We start from the raw sequence: 23,623 nt of genomic DNA on the forward strand, positions 1-23,623 counted from the left end.
TCCTCAAGAACAGACATGTTTTGTTCTAAATAAGAGGTAGGAACTATAAGGAACATTTACACTGTCTTAAAGGAGTTAATTAGATCAATATGAGTTACTCAAGATATATTTACCTTCCTTGCAACCTCGCTGTGCACATTCCAGAGTAAACATGAGCAGTTGAGAGGAAAATATTTAAGTGAGGCCATAAATGGCTAAAAAACTACATTTAGCAACAAAGGCGGTTGAAACTAAGGGACGTAGGCCAGAACGGCCAGTGCTTTCCATAATGTACAGGATATTGTGCAGTTTATGCAGCTAGCATTTAGCGAAGGGCTTTCAGGAAACTAGAAACTACTTCCCTGGCAACTGATAACCAAAACACTGGCATCAAAGGTGCCATGTGTGTCAGATGTAATTAGTTGTCTTGTGTACGTGATATTGATTTGCCTGTCAATAACGAGCAGGGCTCAATGGTCAGGATGTCGTTAGCTTTTGTGGCATAAATTTACCATTTCTTGTTTTACGACGTCCCTACTGAAGATATAATGTGGAATTGGAGTATGGTGTTTCTAGGTTGCGTCGGGTTGCTGTAGTTATTAGAAAAACATAGATTTATATCCAACACAGAGGCTTAAATGCATCATTAAATCTTGAAGATGATTTAGCCATGGTGATTTGACTAGAGTGGAATGCTGTGTCAAGAGTGTTCATGTGGCAAGAATATGTGAAAACAATATCATATTTGTACCTTTACGAAAGTCCACAAATACTTGGTCAATTGATATTATGGTCGTCGGATGTATGCAGTTATTTCGTTTGCGCAAATGGTGCATGAAGGCAGTAGTTATTGAAGGCAATCTTCTGAACAAGAAGTAATAAGGAAATGGGTTTGTGGTAGAGTTTTAAAGGATCAATATCTCACTATCCCGTATAGATTGGTGTTACTGTAGTGTAATGTATCAACTAAAGCAAACCTTGCGTCGGACTCGTGGGGACCTGGGGAAAAGTTTGAGTTATATGGGGTTCGAATACAGGTGAATTTTATGATTAATTTCGCTATATGGGATTCCCAAATGATTTCAAGACAACTGGGTATTCGACACATCTAAGTTCGACACAACAAGTTTGACTGTATTTGAACCAAATGTTACTGTAGTTGATGTATTTCAAGCCGAGTTTCCAAGGTTGAGCATTTAGTAAAGACTCTGTTCAGGGAGTTTTAACTAGGTTAAGCTTCTTACAACATCAAATTGATGAAATGATGAAAGCTAAAATTTGGGAAAAAAATCTCCATGGGTGATCCGAATAAAGGTCACTTGAAACTTGTTTGAAGCTTTGCATGGGGAGGGGTTGGGTCTGAGTTGATGGCTGAGGAGATTGAAGATGTGTTGGATATGATAACAGTGCAGGGATTGTGTCTAGCGGAATCTGTGGATCAATAGGTTGCTTTCACAGCTGGAGAAATATTAAGGCCCCTATTTTGAATAATTTACAGATTTACCAAAACCATCGGGTAGGTGGACAGTGAATAGAAGAATATATGACTTCCCAAAACAGGTTTTCATTATCAATCTGGGAAAATATATAATGCAGTGAATAGATATTAAAGAATGCATTTTGAATGACATTTAATGTTGGGGTAGGAAAAAGTGACAATGACCACTATAGTCTGGGAAATGGTGCAGCTGTGTATTATGTACTTTACATTACTTTTCTGGAATACAGGCTATGTTCATCACGGGCAGTTAACTTTTCGAAAATGCATGGTTGATGGTCGTGTTGGTTTTTAAAACCTTGTATGTAAAGTATATCAATAAAGGTTATTAAATTGCTAATTAGCTGACATGATTTACGAATACAGCTACTGCTACTTTCATTTGCGACTGCATGAAATCTTACTGAAGCCAGTGCTAGCAGTTAAGAAAAACTAGCTTTTTGATGTGGACTCCCAACACAGCTACTGAACAGTGCATGGTATGGATATGGCATAACAATGCAATGCCGCCAAAATGGTGTGTTGGGCTTTGTTAACTGACTAATTTTGTTATTGTTTGTTATCATTTGCAAAGCATTTAGATCAGTGAAGATCCGGGTTAGAATTGGTCTTTGGCAACCCATGCTTGTCTTAAGAGGTGACTATACTTATCGTAAGAGGCAACAAACGGGATCGGATGATCAGGCTCGCTGACTTGGTTGATGCATGTCATCGTATCCCAGTTGCGAAGATTGATGCTCATGATATCAATCACTGGATTGTCTGGTCCAGACTGGTTTATTTACAAACCGCTGTCATATAGCTGGAATATTGCTGAGTGTGGTGTTAAACAAACAAACAAAAGCAAAGTGTTGTTCCGTTCAGTTTACAAAATACAAACTGGCAACTTTCTAGCTGGGCAGGTAACTTTTGTGAGTTGCCATTCTGGCTGTCTGATTCTTTCTGGCCTTAGCCTTAATATGTCTGAGAAATTGATATAATGTGATAGATATTACGAATAATGGTGAAACTTTGCATGGAATAATATGAAATAATTTCATAAGTGTTTTTGGTGTTCCTGAGGTAGTTTTCAAAGCCAAGCAGATATACTACCAGTAATTGAAAACTCCTTAAAATCTTCCAAATCCTATTTTCCAAACAGCTGTTTATAACCAGATTCCAAGTCCTGATCTACTTTCATCGTGTGTCTCTCTGTTAACTACATGAAACTGCTTCTTCTTTTCAGAACGGCACAATCGACCCCAACAAATTCTCATTTGACAATTTCTTCAATTTCCATCACCAGCTTGTGGGAAGGACGGAAGTTGTCAAGGTCTTTGAAGAAATGTTAGTTTCAAATTTCTTTTCAATATCTGTGGTATATGTCAAGTCAATACTGAACTCTCTAAAAGTGTAGGAAGTCAGTATTGATGACTGTTAATTGTTATCATCCAGGGTGCAGTAACCAAGTTGTCAAGGCACAGCAATCTACTGTGCAGAGTTGTGTCCCTTGTCTGAATTCAGGATCTGATGATCATCTATTTGAATCTGGATTATTATTCTGTGGTAGACATCTACAAACTGCATCACTTTGAGCTTTCCGTCTATTAACCCAGATGTCACTCTGTGATGTGACAGGGGGCACGGGTGGCCCAGTCGTCTAAGGCGCCGCGATTCGCTGTGCAGAGTTGCGTCCCTTGGGCACGCCAGAAACCTATGATTGTGGGTTCGAATCCCGGTTCGCCCCGATTATGTTTCTAGGTTTGTCAGCACCATACCCGTGCTCGTGGGTTTCACCGAAGTGGTAAACGTCTGAGACCTGCATCACTTCGGGCTTTCCTCCCACATTAAGCTGACACGCCGTGATATAACTGGAATACTGTTAAAAGCGGCGTTAAACCCAACTCACTCACTCACTGTGATGTGACTGAAAGACTGTGCAAAATAACAAACCTTTGTAGATTCGTCATGCTATGGCAGTGAATATGTTCATCAACATCCGTGTCAAGTTATGTACACACTAAACCCTAGCTATGTACAGTAGATACGTGTTTACTTCTTGATTGATTATTGAGTATAGGCTAGTAGTTCACAGTTCATGGACTTGTTGATCAGCACATTATGAAGTGATTTATGGATTGTTTTGTGGATTTAAGGATGAATGGGTTTGGATGAGATGGAATTTGCTGCATGGACCAATACATACACACTGGTTTTTAACAAGGGAGAGACATAGGTATTTTATCATCCAAAACTGGCTCCCACAGGAGATATCGCTTGGGTGAGATCAAGCAATATATACACTGTAGATGTTGCTGCAATGAAATTGCATCACAATGCTTTGCAGACCATTGTGACGTCAATCTTTGTATCTAGGTATGCATCATATCACAAACATAGGTATATAGAGAATTTCACATGAGTGTCTTTTGATAGCAAATATATCAACACGAGTTGATAAAAGTGGGAAAACTCCAAGGCTTTTCAGTTTGTAGACAGTAATAAGCAGTGTCTTAAGTGTAAAAAGTACTGCTAACAGCTTCAGTAGCAGAACCATTTGTGATGTCATTTGATTGTGACGTCATGGTTACCAATGACGTCACAAAGGTCTGCAAAGCATTGTGATGCAATTTCATTGCAGCGATATCTACAGTGTAGATATCGCTTGATCTCTCCCACTCACTTGTGATACCTTTGTTATACTATTGCAGTAGATGTGATACCTACGTTATATTATTGCAGTAGATGTGATACCTACGTTATATTATTGCAGTAGATGTGATACCTACGTTATACTATTGCAGTAGATGTGATACCTACGTTATATTATTGGTGTACTTGTGATACCTACGTTATATTATTGGTGTACTTTTGGTACCTACGTTATATTATTGGTGTACTTGTGATACCTACGTTATATTATTGAAACACCCCATGCAAAGTAACCTTATGCCTTTCAAGAGAAATAAGAAAGGCATAAGTTGGGTTCAAGGTCATAGGTGTGGCAGGACTTGTGGGGTGCCCTAAGCTATTATTATAATGAATTATATTTGGCAACTTGAGTTACCAGCAAGCAGCAAGCAGCAGCAGCAGCAGCAGCAGCAATGGGCAACTATGTTGCCAGCAGCAAAATACTAAGTTTCTGTTGAAAAGCAGACATGAATTAAGTTAAGCCTAAAGGTTCCCATCCGCTGAGAAGCAGAGGGACTGAACAGATTCCCGCTGATGAGCAGGGACCTGATAATTTTGATGATTACTTGGTGATTAAGTAAGTATTTACATTTGTAGCCCACAAGAACCACGCCCACCTATAACATTTATTGAATAAATAAGCAATATACATAGTTTGCCCTGAGCCATATATGTACACAAGATTGATTAGAGAGAATATTAATGTGGCAGGCTAGGGGTAGGGTGGGTGGGAACCAAAAGTTGAGAATTGCTGTACAAAATTGGGTACATAAAATTTTGACAGAACTAATGGATGATGGTGATGAAGATGGTGATGACGCAAGAGAAAGTTTGATGACATCATAGGAAGTAGAATTATGACGTAAGTGGCGGGAGATTGTAAGAGGATATGACGTAAGGAGATAAACAAAGAGGTGCATTATGGTTTCAATAAACCCATTTAGTGAGAAGCACTAAATGAAATTATTGGTGTACTTGTGATGTAGGGGGGCCAAGAAGAAGCCCTACCTGACAGTGGAACAGTTTACGGAGTTCCTCAACAAACATCAGCGAGATCCACGGCTCAACGAGATCCTCTACCCATTCTACACAGTAGCACGTGCTCAGGAACTCATAGATCAGTATGAAACCAAAACCGGAATGGCCCAGAAAGGTTGGACTCTTTGTTATCTGTGTAAACCTACCCCTCTTTAGTCAAAGAATTAACAAATAACTGAAAATTAAATCTTGGCTTTTGAAATTTGGATAAGAATATCTTTGTAATTGATTTATCAACAGGCTATTTTATGGATAAGAACAAATTCATACAATGTGATGTAGTCCTTTCGAAACTGATGATACAGGCTGGATTTTGAACATAGGTAGATTTTGTACTGCTTGGACCTGTTGTCCTGATTGCTAAATAACAGTGACAAAGGCACACTATATGTTAATACTTCATCTACGTATGATAACTGAAGTGGACAAAAGGTTTTTCCCTACTTTTGCCACTTCTTTTGCCTAGTGGTTAAAGTGTTCGCTCGTCAAGCTAAAGACCTGGGTTCGATTTCTGACATGGGTACAATGTGTGAAGTCCATTTCTGGTGTCCCCCGTCGTGATATTGCTGGAATATTGCTAAAAGCGGCGTAAAATCATGCTCACTCACTCACTCTTCTTTTAGATCATTATCTTTAAATCTCCTATCTGTGTGTTGTCACAGAAATGGTTGAGATGTCTGTACAAAGGGAAGTAACTCCTGTCAAATGGCAATGGTCACCTAATGTTTTTCACAATATGAGTACTATTTTATCTGTGTAGTTATGACATTAATATGTGTTTGTACTATGTGATTAGTGATCAAAATTTCTCAATGTCTCTATCTCAGTGACTGTTTGTGACTTCTATTTGACAAGCTTTCAGTCTAAATCTATGTCCAACTGTCTTGAATAAATGCTGCATGTATGATGAAAATTGAAATCTGTCAGCATTTAGATGTAACTTTCCCATCCCGTGTTCTTCGTCTGCTGGATGTTGTGAGGCTAAGATCACTATGTTTATAAATGTTATACATTTCAAATGTGAAGACTGTTGCCATGACAATGCATCAGTGTCATCTCTGTAATAAAATGTTTTTGCTCAATATTCAAGAGGATGTATTCTTATATGTGTATTTTTTTTAATAATCATCCTTTCTCTTATTACATGAAAGGAATACATTTTCTCACCTTTCAAGAAAATTATGACACAGAAATTTTATTTAGAAGAATATTTATTTAATTATTTCAACTTTTACTTGTGTTTACAGAGGAAGGTAAGAATGGAAACCATATATACTTGAGAATGTAGACTTTTAAGTTTGATTTCAGAGATTAATAAATAATTTCAAAACCAGTTCAATGAGGGAAAAAATTAACAAGTACAAAATAAAAAGTGAGAGAAAATATTACATGGCTTGTGAGTTAAATGTGAAATTATTGTTAAAATTACATAAGAACAATCGTCATGAACATTTTCTGGTATATTTGTGATTTGAAAAAACAACTATTGGGCTGGTTTTACCATTTTTTCCTAGCTTGTGTTGCATGGTGTTTTGAACACAACACCTCATTAGTTTGTAGACAGAATATATCATTTACTTGTAATTTGTTTTTTGAGTGGTCCTGTGAATTTATATAGTCCTCCTCCCAATCTTGCATTTTAGTGCATTTAGGACTAGGACAGATACTTGGTCCTTCTTCACTTTTTTTTTTATTTGTTTCTATAAATCGCCTAAAATGTGATTATTTTACTTTTATTCTACACACAAATCACATGTGTATTCATGCAGTTTTGGTATGTGATGGAACAACTACACTGTTGTCTACATGTACCTTACACTAAAGCTTAGATGATTCACTGATGAACTAGGATATAACACTTAGGCTCGGATGATTCACTGATGAACTAGGATATAAACCTAAGGCTTGAATGATTCACTGATGAAGTAGGATATAACACTTAGGCTTGAATGATTCACTGATGAAGTAGGATATAACAGTAAGGCTTGAATGATTCACTGATGAAGTAGGATATAACACTAAGGCTTGAATGATTCACTGATGAAGTAGGATATAACACTAAGGCTTGGATGATTCACTGATGAAGTAGGATATAACACTAAGGCTTGGATGATTCACTGATGAAGTAGGATATAACACTAAGGCTTGGATGATTCACTGATGAAGTAGGATATAACACTAAGGCTTGAATGATTCACTGATGAAGTAGGATATAACACTAAGGCTTGAATGATTCACTGATGAAGTAGGATATAACACTAAGGCTTGAATGATTCACTGATGAAGTAGGATATAAAACTAAGGCTTGGATGATTCACTGATGTACCAGTGCTATTCCCCCTGAGGGATTCTGGGGCAGATTAGGTCCCCAGTACCCAGTCTCACAATTGGAGTTTGGGGACAAATTGCATGTCAAAGAGTCAACCAGTCTGAGGGTCCAGTGGTTACCATGAAGGGCGTGACTGATTGATTGTGTCCCATCATGCTCATGCCGCTAACCACTGGTCTGCCTGGCCCAGACACAATTCATCACAGTCGTCCATTATATACCTGTAATATTGCTAACATTCACCCACTCCTCCAAAAGAGAATACCATGTTGATATAAGCATTGGTGGCATGGAGTGCTTTGTAGTGTAATGTGTCATCATTCGCAGTGCAGAGTTGTGTCCCTTAGGAATGCCATGATATGCTGGTCTTTGGCTCGAATCACAGATTTACCATAGTTACTATACCAATTAGTTTCACAAAAGCGGTGAATACCTAAGCTCTGCATCATTACCATGGACAGTAAAAATATATATTACCATAGATACTTCTATGTCTGGACATTAATAATACCTGAAAGTGGATCTCTGGTTACATATTGCAGTGGAGCCGTGAAGATCCGGGGTAGAATAGGTCTTCAGCAACCCATGCTTGCCATTAAAGGCGACAATGCTTGTCCTTCGGGGGCAACTAACAGGATTGGGTGGTCAGGCTCGCTGACTTAGTTGAAGCATATCATTGATCCCAATTGCATGGATCGATGCTCATGATATCAATCACTGGATTATCTGGTTCAGCTGGAATATTGCTGGATTATTGCCGAATGCGGCGTTAAATAACAAACAAACAAACAAAACATATTGCAAGGAACCAACTTTACAGAGGTATTTGAACAGGACCTTGTAGTAGGAAGAAGAAACATCACATTCCATCAGTTTGACCATGGCCAATGTTTTATTATCCTTGCCTGGACATTTATTTGCACAGGTGTTTTCAAAGACAGAATTTACACAAAGATGACTGAGCAAGGATTTTAATGATTAAAAAAAAGAACTGGATGATTGATCGGTCATAAAACTACTTTCATAACCTATCTGTGTGTCATTATCACAATTAAAAGTGGATTTCTGTTATTGTTTACATTGCACTCTTGCAAATATGCATGGCAAATGTGTGTTCTGTTTTTGTGTGTTTTGATTTGGATTGAACAAATACTTGAATTGTTTTGTTAGTATCTGGACTGGTAAGTCATTTGATGTTGTGATGACTGTGTTAATGTCCCCCTAGACAAAACACAAAGTATAGCACGGAATGTCTTCACAGTAGAACACATGAACCTAACATAACAAATCAGTATTGATATAGGCCACTCAGGTGATAGAATACCCAACCATGAAAATAACATACCTCTGTAAACATATTTACAGAATGTACACCTTTATGAAATATTGTTAATATTTATTTGTTATGAGATGAATTTCTCAGAGAAAATAACAGCTCTTTTTTTAATATTTTTTCAATCATAATCATTAGAGGTTGACATAGAAATGGAACTGTTAGACGTTCTGAATATGTAAGTTACTGTAGGTGTCCTGCAACTCATAACCAGATGAATTTTTGTTGTCATTATGTGAGTGCCAGTGGCTGGAATATGTTTGTTATCATATTAATGGTGAGTTACCGTGACGATATATGGTATTTATCTCACATGGTTCCAGGGCACCTGTCACAGGAAGGGTTCCTCAAGTTCCTGATGAGCGATGACAACAACCTTGTTCCCCCCGAGAAGCTGGATCTCAGTGAGGATATGGACCAACCTCTGTCTCACTACTTCATCAATTCCTCACATAACACTTATCTCACAGGTAGGTCATACAGGATTTATCCCACTACCAATATCTCACAGGTAAGTAATACAGGATTTATCCCACTACCAACATCTCACAGGTGGGTCATACAGGATTTATCCCACTACCAGTATCTCATGGGTAGGTCATACAGGATTTGTTAAACACCAATATCTCATTGGTAGGTCATACAGGGTTTGTTAGACACCAGTATCACACAGGTAGGTCATATAGGATTTGTCCCAACACTAATATCTCATGGGTAGGTCTAACATGGGTAGGTTTGTTTAACACCAATATCTCATACATGATTTAATCAACACCAGGATCTCATGAGTAGGTCATACAAGATTTGCCTTACGACCAAAATCTCATGGGTTGGTCATACAGGATTTGCCTCAACACCAATATCTCACGTCTAGGTTAGTTAGGGTTTTTCAACACCAATAGCTCACCAGTAGGTCATACAGAATCACACCAGTAGGTCATGGTCTCATGACCATTATCTCACTGGTAGGCCATTCAGGATATGTCTGAACACCCATGTCTTATAGATATGGCATACAGGATTTGTCTCAAGAAGAATCTAACAACTGGAAAATTGATGAATTAATTCACATACCTTGTCTTGTGCGGTTGTAGGTCACCAATTCACTGGCAAGTCGTCAGTGGAGATCTATCGCCAGGTCCTGCTCAGTGGGTGTCGGTGTATTGAACTGGACTGTTGGGATGGCCGTGGACAAGATGAAGAACCAGTCATCACTCATGGCTTTACCATGTGTACAGAAGTACCATTCAAAGTAAGCACCAATCAAATGGCTTGTTACAGACATGTAACAATAATAAGAACCAGTCAAATGGCTCGTTGCAAATGTGTAAAAGTAGCATTCTAAGTAAGAACTAATCAAATGGTTCAATAGTTACAAACAGGGGTAGCGTTTAAGTAGATGCCAATGTCAAATATCAAACCTGGACAGAAGTGGCATTCTAAGTAATCACCAATCAAATGACATCTTATAAGCATGTTTAAAGTATCCATGAAAGTGAGCACCAGTCAGATCACCTGCGACACAGTGTATACCAAGGTGGAGTTCAGTGAGATTCATGACATATGTTGATTGATGCTTACAGGATGTGATAGAGGCTATCGCAGAGAGTGCCTTCAAAACCTCGGACTATCCAGTAATTCTCTCCTTTGAAAACCATTGCACGTAAGTACTGATAACTGTTTTTATCTTTACAATTTCTGGGACGGTCATGGTAGCCTAGTGGTGAAAGTGTTTGCACGTCACGCTGAAGACGGGGTTCGATTCCCGACATGGGTACAATGTGCGAAGTCCATTTCTGGTGTCCCCCGCTGTGATATTGCTTGAATATTGCTAAAAGCGGCGTAAAACCATACTCACTCACTCACTTTACAGTTTCCATTGCTGATAAAATGATGCAAAGCTTAGTAATTTACACAAGGATTTAAGTGACATGAAGTGAAATAACATGAAGTGACATGAAAAGTGATGTGAAGTGACAAGTTACAAATCAACTTTGTTATTGTTATCGACTCTTGGGAAAGTAGTGCTCTTTCATTGTTTCTGTATTTTTCAGTCCTCGCCAACAAGCCAAAATGGCCCAGTATTGTCGGAGTATATTTGGAGAGATGCTGTTGACTGATATAATAGAGGAATATCCTGTAAGTTGTGTTCTAAATTGTATTTGTCACTGAACTTGCAGCATCCCTTAGCCATTCTAGGATGGGCTTACCATGTGTTTCAATTCCAGATTCCTTCCAATTTCTAACCTTGGCAATTTATATGTATGGAAAGATGTACATTTCTTGAAAACCATGTACCACAATTGTATTGACATGACATGTATATATAAATGCTGTACCTGCTGAGATGAATAAAGAGGGAAAATAAAAAAAATAAAAATTTTAACCTTGGTGTGTCAGCATCATACACCAGCTCTTGGGTGTCACCACATGTGTTATCGTTGATGACAAGGCTCACTTTTTGCTTGACAGATTAAGCTGACTTGAATGAAATTCTGTTCTGTGTTGTGTTCAATATTAAGTCCCTCACCCACTTTGTTTTTAAAGGATTTTTTAAGTCCGTTTCCTGTTTCAGCTGGATCCAGGCGTTCACCTCCCATCACCAGAACTAATGAAGAGGAAGATACTTGTCAAAAACAAAAAGAAACATTTCCATAAAGGCAAGTTTATAGTTGTTTCATTGTACAGACATAACAAAGTAAATTTGTATGATAACACAATCTTTAGGTGAAGAATCCCAAGGAAAAGTGTATTTTTAAAAAAGAATGAATTATGATCAATTAAAAAGGATTAAGATGTCTTGTCAAAAAGGTTTATATCTAAACCTGACACTGTATGTTGATTTATCACTTTTAAATCATAGAGTTATCTTCAATTAAAAAATGTATTTGCCATAATAAAACTATAACCAAGTTATCTTGAGCAGTAGTGAACAAACTTAGCTTAAACGTCGGTGAAACTTTTTCAAAAATACTTTCTAGACAATTATATAGCCTTTCTATGCTTCTGCTGCTGTAAAAGAAATCTGTAATATACACAAGATGATATAGACTGGCAATGTTTTTTTTATCTTAGCAGGGGTTGCTTGTAAAAATTACTTACAGATTGGTCTAGGTCTAGTTGGCCGGGGAGCTTGTATTGGACCAGGGTGCTTAATATGGCGAATATGGTATTTTAAGGTCCAAGTACCGATAACATAAGAGAAGTGAGAACACAAACAAATTGTCCTGTTGGTAGAGTCCTTACATAATTGCTTAGTTTTGTACTTACCAGCACCAGAAGAAGAAAAATCCACACCAACCAAAGGATCATCAAAAACCTCCGAGCCAAAGCCTAAAGTTGTTGAGGAGGTTGCAGAAGAGGTACCCCCTGCAGAGAAACCACAAGAAGATTCAGAGACAAAGACCATCACAAAGACTCTGTCAGTTTCTAGTGAGGGGGGTGGGGAGAAGGCAGAGGCTCATGAGGGTGGGGCGAAGACTGAAGGGGGTGGGGAGGAGGAGATTTTCAACAGTGAATCTGAATCGGAGGACAGCGAAGAGGAAGATGAAATTCCATCAGATATGATATCGGAGGAAGAGAAGAAGAGACGACAGCGGGTGAAGAAGGACAGGGTAAGAGAGAAGAAGTCTGGATTTTTTTGTTTCGAACTTTTTGCTCCAGGCACAGTGCATACAGGATATTGGTTATGATCGATTTCTAGCAGCTAATGGCTATTTATGTATATTTACCCCAATCCTTTGGATCAATGGTTAAAATTAATATAAAAAAGAAAGATTCATGTTTTTTTAGTGATAAATGGCTGGTTATTTCCTCTATTGGTGCAAATAAAGGTTTTTTTCATTGCTGAAATTAATTCACAAACTTCGTAGTAGATATGAAAAACTGTTCAAATTTTAAAACATATTAATAAATATTTGTGGATCAGTTGATCCATAAACTAAGTACAAGTTTATTGCAAAATTGCAAAATAACTGCCTAGGGATGTTAGTAATATGGATAACAAGACACACAGTAAATTGGACAATCAGTTAAGCTGACATGCCGCGATATAACTGGAATACTGTTAAAAGCAGCGTTAAACCCAACTCACTCACTCACTCACTCACTCACTCACTCACTCACTCACTCACTCACTCACTCATTTGATGTTATTATGTTTGATGTTTACCAGGGTACGGCTGGGAAGGAAGCAGAAGCTGCCATGGAGATGTCACTCCTCGTCAACTACATACAGCCAGTGCATTTCCACGCCTTCGATGTATCAGACAGTGAGTCCCCCCAGTCCTTGTAGGGCTGAAATAGTGTTAAGATCTTACCACTGAGAATTGTGTAAGCCATGGTTTTCCACTCTACTTGTCTACAATACCTCTACTTGATTAACATTATTCAATATGGATACCCCAATTAACACCCTGTAAGAATTTGCAGTGAGAAGAGCACTGTATGGTTGTCTTAAGATGGGGAATTATTGTACAGGCCATAATGTCATAGCTCTATGATGATGCTGATGATGTTGAAAAAAAGCATGCACCTATTTACTTGCTTGACATATTTGTTTCAGAGCGTGATAGAAGTTACGAAATCTCATCCTTTGTGGAGACACAGGCTGCTAGTTTACTGAATCAGTACCCAGTGGAATTTGTCAAGTATCCTTACCTACAGTCAACCATGCTGTTGCAAACAGTGACACTGAAGTAATGTTAAAAGGCATTCCTAATGGTACAGCCTGGCTACCATAGGCCAGAAAGGCCTTATTTCTTGGTTTTAGATTTTTTCAGGAAACTTCTGTTAGAAAGGTAGGAAAAAAAAGATATAATTAAACAGACAGTTATTTGGCGGAATATGTACGAATGTAATGTTTTTCAGATGATGTTTTTTCACTTTTGTTCTGTTTGGGTTGGCAGAGTCTGAAAGGTTTTGAAAAAGGGGTTATGTCTATAAATAGAGCACTGACAATTATGAAAATAAATTTTGTCATTTTCTTCTGGGCGAATAATGTGAAAATGGTAAAATACAATTTAAAGCAGTGTTATGCCATTGTTATGAATGATTTTTATATACTTAGGTTGTTGGTGTAATATCAAGCTGATAAAGTTTGGTTTTACTTTCTTTAACTCAATAAAGCTACAACAAACGTCAGTTAAGTCGAATCTACCCGAAAGGAACTCGAGTGGACTCCAGCAACTTCATGCCACAGGTATAATAAACCTTGCACTCTGTACTGTCACACCCTTGCCAGGGTTATAAATCTTGTACTCTGTACATGTTCAGATGTGCCTCTGTCTCACCCAGCAGAGAATGGGTACCGATATGTAGATGAAACAACCTTCTAGCGCCCATAGGCAGCATGGGTCGTATACTCCCCAGGGAGTTGAGAATGATAACTGGAAGGCCAACAGATCCAGTGGTCAGGGAACAAATAATTTTTTTACAGATACTAGTACCTGGATACCTGTGGTATATAAAAGTATAATATCATAATAATAACAATCACTCACTCCATGTCTCACAAGAAGCACCATCTCAGCGAGAACTCCATGCTTAATGTAATGTGGATCACATGGTCACAATGGCTGTCAGGCATAGATAGAATGTGGGAGGATTTATCCCCCCCCGGGGACACTCATCAAAGATGTATCATACTGATAATGTTTACTTTCAGATTTTCTGGAATGCGGGCTGTCAGCTTGTGGCACTGAACTTTCAAACTCTGGGTAAGGTTTTGTTGAACCACCATCTTGTGTAGTTAGTGTGATGTCAATGGACATATTTCAATGAAAGAGTAACAGGATAACAATTCAGGTTTGAGTCAAGATCCAGACTTTTGTTCTTTCTTGCTTGGTAATTAAGTGAACAAATGAAGCCATTTCTGATTGTTCTTTTGTTCTTTATAACATCTGAATATCTTGTCTTGAGACACTCTCACTTTGAACATACTGTATGCATAACAGAGTGTGGAGTGAGAGTCGTCTCCCTTTAATTCAAGGGACCATTGACCATTATATTATTTGTATATTATATTATTTTGCACATATTTGTTGATCAATACAAGTTTGTGTTGGTCAGAATATAGAAAGTATTCTTCAGACTTTTTTCTCTACTTTGTATTAGTAGAGGTTTATGGATCCAGTAATCAATTTAAAATAGTATTTCCTGAGGTGACCTATTGAGGATTTGTCTAAGGCACTTTTGGTATTCTGGTTGTTATTGCAGATCTTCCAATGCAGTTGAATATGGGAACATTTGAATATAATGGTAGATCAGGATACATACTCAAACCAGACTTCATGCGTCGGAAAGATCGCCACTTTGACCCCTTTGCAGAGTCTACAGTAGACGGGATTGTTGCAGGCACTGTCAGCATGAAGGTAATACATGGAAACTGTGCTTGGTGCTTCAGCAAGTCCATTTTGTACCCTCATGTGATTCATTGCTGTACACTCACACAGTTGTTGCCAGGTCACCTCATCCACTCATACAGTTGTTGCCAGGTCACCTCATCCACTCATACAGTTGTTGCCAGGCAACCTCATCCACTCATACACTTGTTGGCAGGCAACTTCATCCACACATATAGCTTTTGCCGGGCAAACTCATCCACTCATACAGTTGTTGCTAGGTAACTTCATCCACTCGTACAGTTGTTGCTAGGTAACTTCATCCACTCATACAGTTGTTGCCAGGCAACCTCATCCACTCATACAGTTGTTGCCAGGCAACCTCATCCACTCTCATATGTTGCCAGGTAACTAGGGCTGGGACGAGTCCAAATTTACTACCCGGGTACCCGACCCTACCCGGGTACCAACTGTAGGTCTCAGGAGAGGTTTCAAAATGTCTGATTGGGAACATTTTTAGCATAGCCCTGGCAAAACATATTTAGATACATGTATTAAACAATCTGGTCATTCATACACTGAAGTTGAATTATGAAAAATCAGAAGGAATGCACACATTAGTGACTTGTAGTGTAACCATAGAGTTCTAGATAATTTTTGTCATTAAACAATATATCACGTGACTAACTACGGGTCCGGGTAGTCCTGTGGGTACCCAGGTCCTACTCAGTACCCACACAACCCGGGTACCCGAGTTAACCGTCCCAGCCCTACAGGTAACCTCATCCACTCATACATTTGTTGCCCGGTAACCTCATCAACTCACATTTGTTGCCAGGTAACCTCATCCACTCATACGTTTGTTGCCAGGTAATATCTGGACAGTTCCTGTCGGACAAAAAGGTGGGAACGTATGTAGAAGTGGACATGTATGGGTTGCCGACTGACACTGTCCGAAAGAAGTTCCGAACAAAAACCATTCCAGCTAACGGCATTAACCCTGTCTATGGTGAAGAGGCATTTGTTTTCAAAAAGGTAAATTTGTTGTCAATGCCATTCCATTTTTTCCACTTCTTTCTTTTTTTGACAGAAAAGAACTCCATCTATCCTATTTTCATTCATATCCAAAACTTCTGAATATTTCTTTCTGAGATTTCGTCTATGTAAAACATGTTTCTAGAGCTTAACTGCTGCATTTACTTTATTTATAGGTGATTTTATTTTTTGTAGATGGAATATTATATTATGCATCACTGATGTTTTTACATGAAATATGGGGTAGGTAGGCTGACAGTGGGTGTATATGAATTCTTCTTCTTTTTAGATGTAACAATTGCCATCAATAGTCTTATGGGTTTTACAGCAACAAACTTGCCTGTCTATTTCTAAATCAGGGATGAGTATTTGGGTGGCCTCGTGGTTGAAGCATTTGCTTGTCCCGCCGTAAGCCCAGGTTTGATTCCCTACGTAGCTATGTTGTGTGAAGCCCATTTTTAGATCCCCAGCCGTGATATTGCTGGAGTACATGTGTTGCTCAGCGTAAAAGCCGACTCACTCTAAACAAGGGACTCTTGTGCATGTAACCCTGGGTGTGATGATGTGATTTCAGGTTGTATTGCCCAACTTGGCAACTATACGTATTGGTGTGTTTGAAGAAACAGGGAAATTGATTGGACATAGAGTTTTACCTGTTGAAGGACTACGACCAGGTCAGTATATTTACTCCTTAGTACTTCCTAGTAAGCATGTTCCAGTGTGTGTGATATTGGTCACTTGATGTTTTATAGTTGCATGGGTTTAACCAGAGACCATATACCGAGTGACGGGCCTCGGGGGTAGTTGGAGACTGAACACTACCAATGTCCAACCTTTTACATATTTATAAATGTTGAGTTACGTTAGTTTTCTTGATTTGTTAGAGGACATTTATATGCGAATTTATGCGATTTAACGAACGTAAACATCGTACCACATACCCCATTGTACTATCATACAAAAAGGAAATGGCGGCCTGCGAGAAATTCAAAATTTATCCATTTTTCATTACAAATTACATTTTAAAGACGTAATGTTTGGACTGCTTTCTCTGCTAAACGACAGATAAATTTGAACAAATAATTCTTATTTTCAAAATGATAAAAAAATTAATTTAATCAGAACTAAATAGGATATCAGTGAACAGAATTGTTTTAGTTTAAATACAAAAATAATGTCTTTATGAACTTTACCATAATATATTTGTTGTGAATGAGGATGATTTTTTGCCGTTTTTATTAATTTTTGTTGTTGTACACAATGCCATAATAAATTAATTACCCACTTTCATCCAACTTTTAAAAAAAGTTATAAAGAGTGTTCAATATTTATCTGGACGTTCATCTGTTTTATTAATTTTATTCAAAACTTCATTCATTACTGTTTACATTAACTGATCAGCAGATCGCTACAACACACTGTTATTTACAACAATAGTGATCAGATTACCACTATTGGTGCTTTGAAAGTAACATTTTTTACAGAGAATGGATACATATATCATAAATGACATATTTTAAATCGTTAATAGTCATATTTTTTGTAGTTTGACTCGCTGTTGTGTTGTTGACTCCATGCATTTATCATATACACCACGGAACAAGCCAAAACTATCTGTCAAAATATACATCTGTTGAAATATAGGTCAAATGTTACAAATAAAGTGTTAGATGTTACTAATAAAGGTCCCACTACAAAACAAATCCATGCCATATGGAAGAGAGAACCATATGTACTACAGAACGTAAGGATGTACAAAAGGACACCAAATACAGGACAGTGTTGACAATAAAGAACTCCAGATGGTACTTCAAGTTTTACAACGTTTCGATTTTATTGGCTTGTTCTGTGGTGTATGTGATAAATGCATGCAGTGAGAAACACAACAGTGAGGTGCACAATGTATAACATCATTCCACTGTGTGACATCACATATGCATGTTTAAATTTCATCAAGCGTATCGTCATTGTCACCAGAAAACTGTGGATAGGGTAGCCTAGTGGTTGAAGCATTGAAACCCATTTCTGATACCCTTTAATATTTGGTGGAATGTTGCTACACTCACTCACTCACTCACTCACTCACTCACTCATATTATTCTAAATTTCAGGTTACCGCCATATTCCGCTCCGTAATGAATGTAACCAGCCACTGCCGTTGCAGACTCTGTTTGTTCACCTCAGCGTCAATGACTACGTTCCTGATGCATTTGCTGGTACGTCAACATCTTAAAGTTTTTAACTTGGCCGCTCAGTGAGGATAACTGGGTAGAATGTTTTAGATCTGCCACATGATGGGTATTTGATGGCCAAAATGGCCTCCAGGTATGGATTGTGCTTTGATGGGTAATTTCAAAGTCAATCAGTGTTCTCCTACATTATTATTATGTACATGAAAGAGTTTGTTTTATCCAGACTTTGGGATCAATTGTTGGGTCACAAGAGAGTTTTATCCCTTAGCTGTAACAGGATCAGCTCAACTTGGAATCCGAGATATGATTATGATCCCTGATTTTTCAGCACTACACACATGTTCCCAGGCCTCTATAATATGCGTCACTTTGGACTCTCCACCCACCTTTCGACTGCATGCCGCGATGTAACTAAAAAGCCTGTTCATACTCCCTTTCAGGCTTTGCCGATGCGTTGTCCAACCCACGCGAGTACTTGTCAAAACAACTCATGGCAGAGAAACACGCCCAGCAGATGGCAGTTCTGTTTGACGATGACGGGGTAAGTCAAAACAGTTTTACAAATTTTGCTTGTCAGAGACAATTTCATGCATTTGCAAAAATCACTTTCCTTTGAAAAAGGTGTACTTTGGTGATGACGTTTGTGACAGGGTTTGTGATGTCCTGGTCACATGTAAATCACAAGTGTGCTCGTGTACTCAGCCCCCATGTATATAGTGGGAGTATCACGTGGTCGGTCTATCATTAACCTTCTTTCAGTGTTCTGTATATTTTTAAAAGACTTGCTGCATCTTTTTATGACTATCAACTATTTTTAATGCCTGACTAGACCTTTAGAATAGTCTCTTGTTTGCAAAAAAACACATCTTGATCTAAAAAATGTATTCGAATTATTTCATTTTGCACACTGGTTTTGCATGATCAGTGTTTGAGCTAGTGTGGAGCCTGGATATTGCCCCAGACAGTGAGAGTGCACACAGGCCGGTTGGCTGTCCTAGCAAGGTGAACGCAATGAATGGACGGATGACGTCACATGCTTCCATGATAACTGAGCCTGCCTGATGAGCACAATGTAGACAAAAACAAACTAAATCAAAGCTGTTTAATATTAATTAACGTGGTATCCATTTCTCCAAGGAGAATGGCTCGGTTTTTTAAAAGTCACTTATCAAGGAAAGCATTTATGCGCCGTGTATAGTCCAGGAGACTCACAGGCTATCAATTCCATTTAATAATGTTCCTCAATCTGTCAAATTGCAGCACACATTCATGTTACAAGACATGAAAAAAGCATTGAAACATGGCCGCCACTACCTGTAGTATATAAAACATTGAAACATGGGCGCCACTACCTGTAGTATAAAACATTGAAACATGGCTGCCACTACCTGTAGTATAAAACATTGAAACATGGCCGCCACTACCTGTAGTATAAAACATTGAAACATGGGCGCCACTACCTGTAGTATAAAACATTGAAACATGGCTGCCACTACCTGCAGTTTAAAATATTGAAACATGGACGCCACTACCTGTAGTATAAAACATTGAAACATGGCTGCCACTACCTGTAGTATAAAACTTTGAAACATGGCCACCACTACCTGTAGTATATAAAACATTGAAACATGGCTGCCACTACCTGTAGTATAAAACATTGAAACATGGCCGCCACTACCTGTAGTATAAAACTTTAAAACATGGCCACCACTACCTGTAGTATATAAAACATTGAAACATGGTCGCCACTACCTGAAGTATAAAACATTGAAACATGGCCGCCACTACCTGTAGTATAAAACATTGAAACATGGACGCCACTACCTGCAGTTTAAAATATTGAAACATGGACGCCACTACCTGAAGTATAAAACATTTGAATATGGCCGCCATTACCTGTTGTATAAAACATTGAAACATGGCCACCACTACCTGTAGTATTAAACTTTGGAATATGGCTGCCATTATCTGTTATATAAAATATTGGAATCTCCCCACAACATGGCCGCCTAGCTCAAATACGGCATGAACAAATCTGTGAGAAGATGAATAAATTTGCACTTATTTTTTGCATACAGTTGCCTCACTACTATGTTTGAAAACATTTGCACAGTAAAGTTAATTTGCTCTTTCAACACTTATTTTCAAATTGTTTATGAGTTGAGAGAGATTTCGTTAATCAGGTTCTTTTAATTAATTCCCGTTTATCCTCTTGTCTATTAGGATGAGCCGTTGGACGTAAGTGCTAGTTGGCCTGGACATGTGTGTCATGTTTTTTTTGTCATGCGGATTGTTGGAAGTGGACACAAAGGAAGGATTGAAATATTTTATAGAATTTGAAAATTGATAACTATAACAAAACTGTCAAATGTTTTAGCAGTTTATATCATGTAACTTGGTTTATGGATCGACAAACAATAAATGCTACAAATTAATATTCCAAAATATTTATCAAAATTCTTTCCTACTCATGTGTTCAATAATAAAAAAAATACTGAGATAGATATGAGAAGGGAAATAACTCTGTCATAAAAATAAGCACTCCAAACAGAATGTTTTTCACTTTTGGGTTATTTTTGTTTCCTCCTGCTGATCTTACATTTTAGCGTTCTATATGATTTATTTTTCATTTCATCTTTATACATTTTCAACCTTATTGGTTCAAACAACATCTGTAAACCAAGTTTTGAAAATATTAAGGCATTGCATTTGATTTAATATAAAGTTAACTGTCATAGTTCTGTGAATACTATCGATTCATATATCATTTGAACCAGGGATTGCTTTCATTCTTAAGGTTCTTCATGCCATTTTGTAAATTTATCAAATGATGTACAAGGAATATAATTTTTTATGAAGGGCTAATTCTATAAATTCTTTCAAAGCCTTCTGTTTGTCCATTTGACCGATCATTATAAAGTGATGTTTTCATTGTATGCATGTGCGATTACAGAGTCTTGTCTAAACACAAGGAATGACATACCCTGAGGTATATGCAACCCTTTACCCCAGCCCAGCATATTAACCCTCATCTGTCCACTTGGCCCACATGATCATGTGTATATGAGACACATGCATCGTCTTATGTTGTCTACACACTGGCCCGTTACTTACCATGTTGTGCATGATGAATATCATCCTATAATCTCATGTTATGTGCATTGACAAGTGAATTAAGACATTCCTTAACATTAATGTGAACAATTTGCGTTCTTACCAAAGAGTTCTCAAGTAAAATGACAAGAGAGTACTACATGTACAAGATGATTTATAGTATTTACCCCCTGAATTATGCTTATTAATCAGGCCTCAAAGTTTGAATTTTTACCAAGTAGCCATATGGCTACAAGTATTTTTTTCCAGGTAGCCAATGTTAAAATCAAGAAGTTAAGCCAATATTGTAGGTAGCCAAAAGCATTTGAAATTATCTTTATCAAATAACTATTATAATATGTATAAGTTATAGCACTAGTCTTGGAAATTGTATATTAGTGGAAACTGTACTTGAATTTTGTTACTAGTGACTGAAGCAATGATACAATTTTACTAGATAATATAGGTATATCCTTGCTTATCCATTGAGCATTGCATTTATGTATTTTGGTTCATTGTCAACTTTAGGAGGAATTATTTGTTCAATTATTAGTAGACATGTTTTCCAAGATCAGCTGTTATTGAATTTTGTGTCTACAGATGTGTAGCAATAAAATGTAGTCGCCACAAGATATTTTTCAAGGTAGTCATTTGGCTACCTCTGATTTTTAGACAGCCGACAAACTCATATTTAGGTTGCATTGGCAACCATTTTAGTTGCAACTTTGAGGCCTGTTAACTGACTTATGGAGTATATGGCATACACACCATGGATCTGGATAGATCTGATGATTGTGGGTTTGAATCTCACATACCTCATTTTGATTCTTGGTTTGCCAGAACCATATCCTTGCTTGTGGGTTTTTATCATAGATCAGAGGAAAAGATCTAGGACCTGCTTCCCTTTGGACCTACCCTCAAATTAAGCTAACAAGCTGAAGAAACTGTTAATACAATTAAAAGTCCATTCACATCAATACATCAGCTCTAGATTACATCGGGGGCACGGGTGGCCCAGTCGTCTAAGGCGCCCCGATTCGCTGTGCAGAGTTGCCTCCCTTGGGCAGGCCAGAAACCTATGATTGTGGGTTCGAATCCCGGCTCGCCCCGATTATGTTTCTAGGTTTGTCAGCACCATACCCGTGCTCGTGGGTTTCACTGAACTGGTAAACGTCTGAGACCTGCATCACTTCGGGCTTTTCTCCCACATTAAGCTGACACGCCGCGATATAACTGGAATATTGTTAAAAGGGGCGTTAAGCCCAACTCACTCACTCACTCACTCTAGATTACATCTTTGTGGCAAAGAGGGGACTATAATGGTCTAGCTGTTAGTGCCAATGTCTGCCATACCCAAGAGCTGAGTTTGAATCCTGGTACACTGAGTCAAGTTTTGTTTTCTATGTAATGAGCTGTTAACCTTTTTGTAATGACTATGGCCTCGTTCTCTGGTTGCACATTGATATTTATGTACTTATATATAAATATCACAGATTAGATATATTAGACAGAGTGTAGACAATATACTAGAAGTGAGATTAGTGTAGAGAAGTATTTTACTGTTGAAAGATCCTTTGAGGTGAAATTCAATGTTTCTGTAGTGTGTTTGATATGTTTTTCATACACAGATATTTATATTATTCTTAAAGTCAAGAGTTATTAGAGTCAAATAACTCATATGTTGTCTGTTACAAATATTTTAACAGTGTGGATTCAATCTGTGTCACCTGTTGAAATATACATGTTATAGATGCCAAATGTGTGTCAAACTTTGTTGTGTTTTTTCGATAAGTGTATGCATGTTATATTTGGAAGTTTTTTGTAATGGTTAATCCTAAAACTGTTGTTCAAGTGTTGTTTCAACATTGAGATCTGTTGTTACAAATAGTCCTTGTGACATCATCTGTTCCAGATTCAAGGTCATTTGAATGTACACACATACATTTGACTGTCTATAGCATTGGTATCAATTTAATAAACTGTTAGTCAACCATGATAAGTAAGTGACTTGCTTCCCTTTTGGAAGTTTGTATTACTTGGTGTTTGATATTGGGGAAGTGGGTCCAAGTGGGTTTGGTGCCATATTTCTCTTATATGAAATTGTCCATAGTAGAT

The 23,623-nt window shown here is 37.9% G+C and overlaps 1 protein-coding gene across 1 annotated transcript in view; it reads left to right on the plus strand.

Annotated features, from left to right (window-relative positions):
- The window catches only part of LOC124146119 (1-phosphatidylinositol 4,5-bisphosphate phosphodiesterase beta-1-like), a 144,540-nt gene that overhangs the window by 107,369 nt on the left and 13,548 nt on the right, over positions 1-23,623 (plus strand). The window contains exons 7-24 of the mRNA XM_046516228.2: positions 2,703-2,803; positions 5,134-5,300; positions 9,171-9,317; positions 9,942-10,099; positions 10,431-10,510; positions 10,902-10,986; positions 11,423-11,511; positions 12,383-12,461; positions 13,022-13,118; positions 13,412-13,496; positions 13,975-14,047; positions 14,513-14,564; positions 15,064-15,218; positions 16,059-16,223; positions 16,798-16,897; positions 18,335-18,439; positions 18,856-18,956; positions 20,639-20,653. Coding sequence (XP_046372184.1) covers positions 2,703-2,803; positions 5,134-5,300; positions 9,171-9,317; positions 9,942-10,099; positions 10,431-10,510; positions 10,902-10,986; positions 11,423-11,511; positions 12,383-12,461; positions 13,022-13,118; positions 13,412-13,496; positions 13,975-14,047; positions 14,513-14,564; positions 15,064-15,218; positions 16,059-16,223; positions 16,798-16,897; positions 18,335-18,439; positions 18,856-18,956; positions 20,639-20,653 — 1,854 coding nt within the window. The remainder of the gene's footprint in view (positions 1-2,702; positions 2,804-5,133; positions 5,301-9,170; positions 9,318-9,941; positions 10,100-10,430; positions 10,511-10,901; positions 10,987-11,422; positions 11,512-12,382; positions 12,462-13,021; positions 13,119-13,411; positions 13,497-13,974; positions 14,048-14,512; positions 14,565-15,063; positions 15,219-16,058; positions 16,224-16,797; positions 16,898-18,334; positions 18,440-18,855; positions 18,957-20,638; positions 20,654-23,623) is intronic.

The sequence above is a fragment of the Haliotis rufescens genome, unplaced genomic scaffold (genome assembly GCF_023055435.1).
Source record: "Haliotis rufescens isolate VD_foot unplaced genomic scaffold, xgHalRufe1.0.p SCAF_3, whole genome shotgun sequence".
NCBI lineage: Eukaryota > Metazoa > Mollusca > Gastropoda > Lepetellida > Haliotidae > Haliotis > Haliotis rufescens.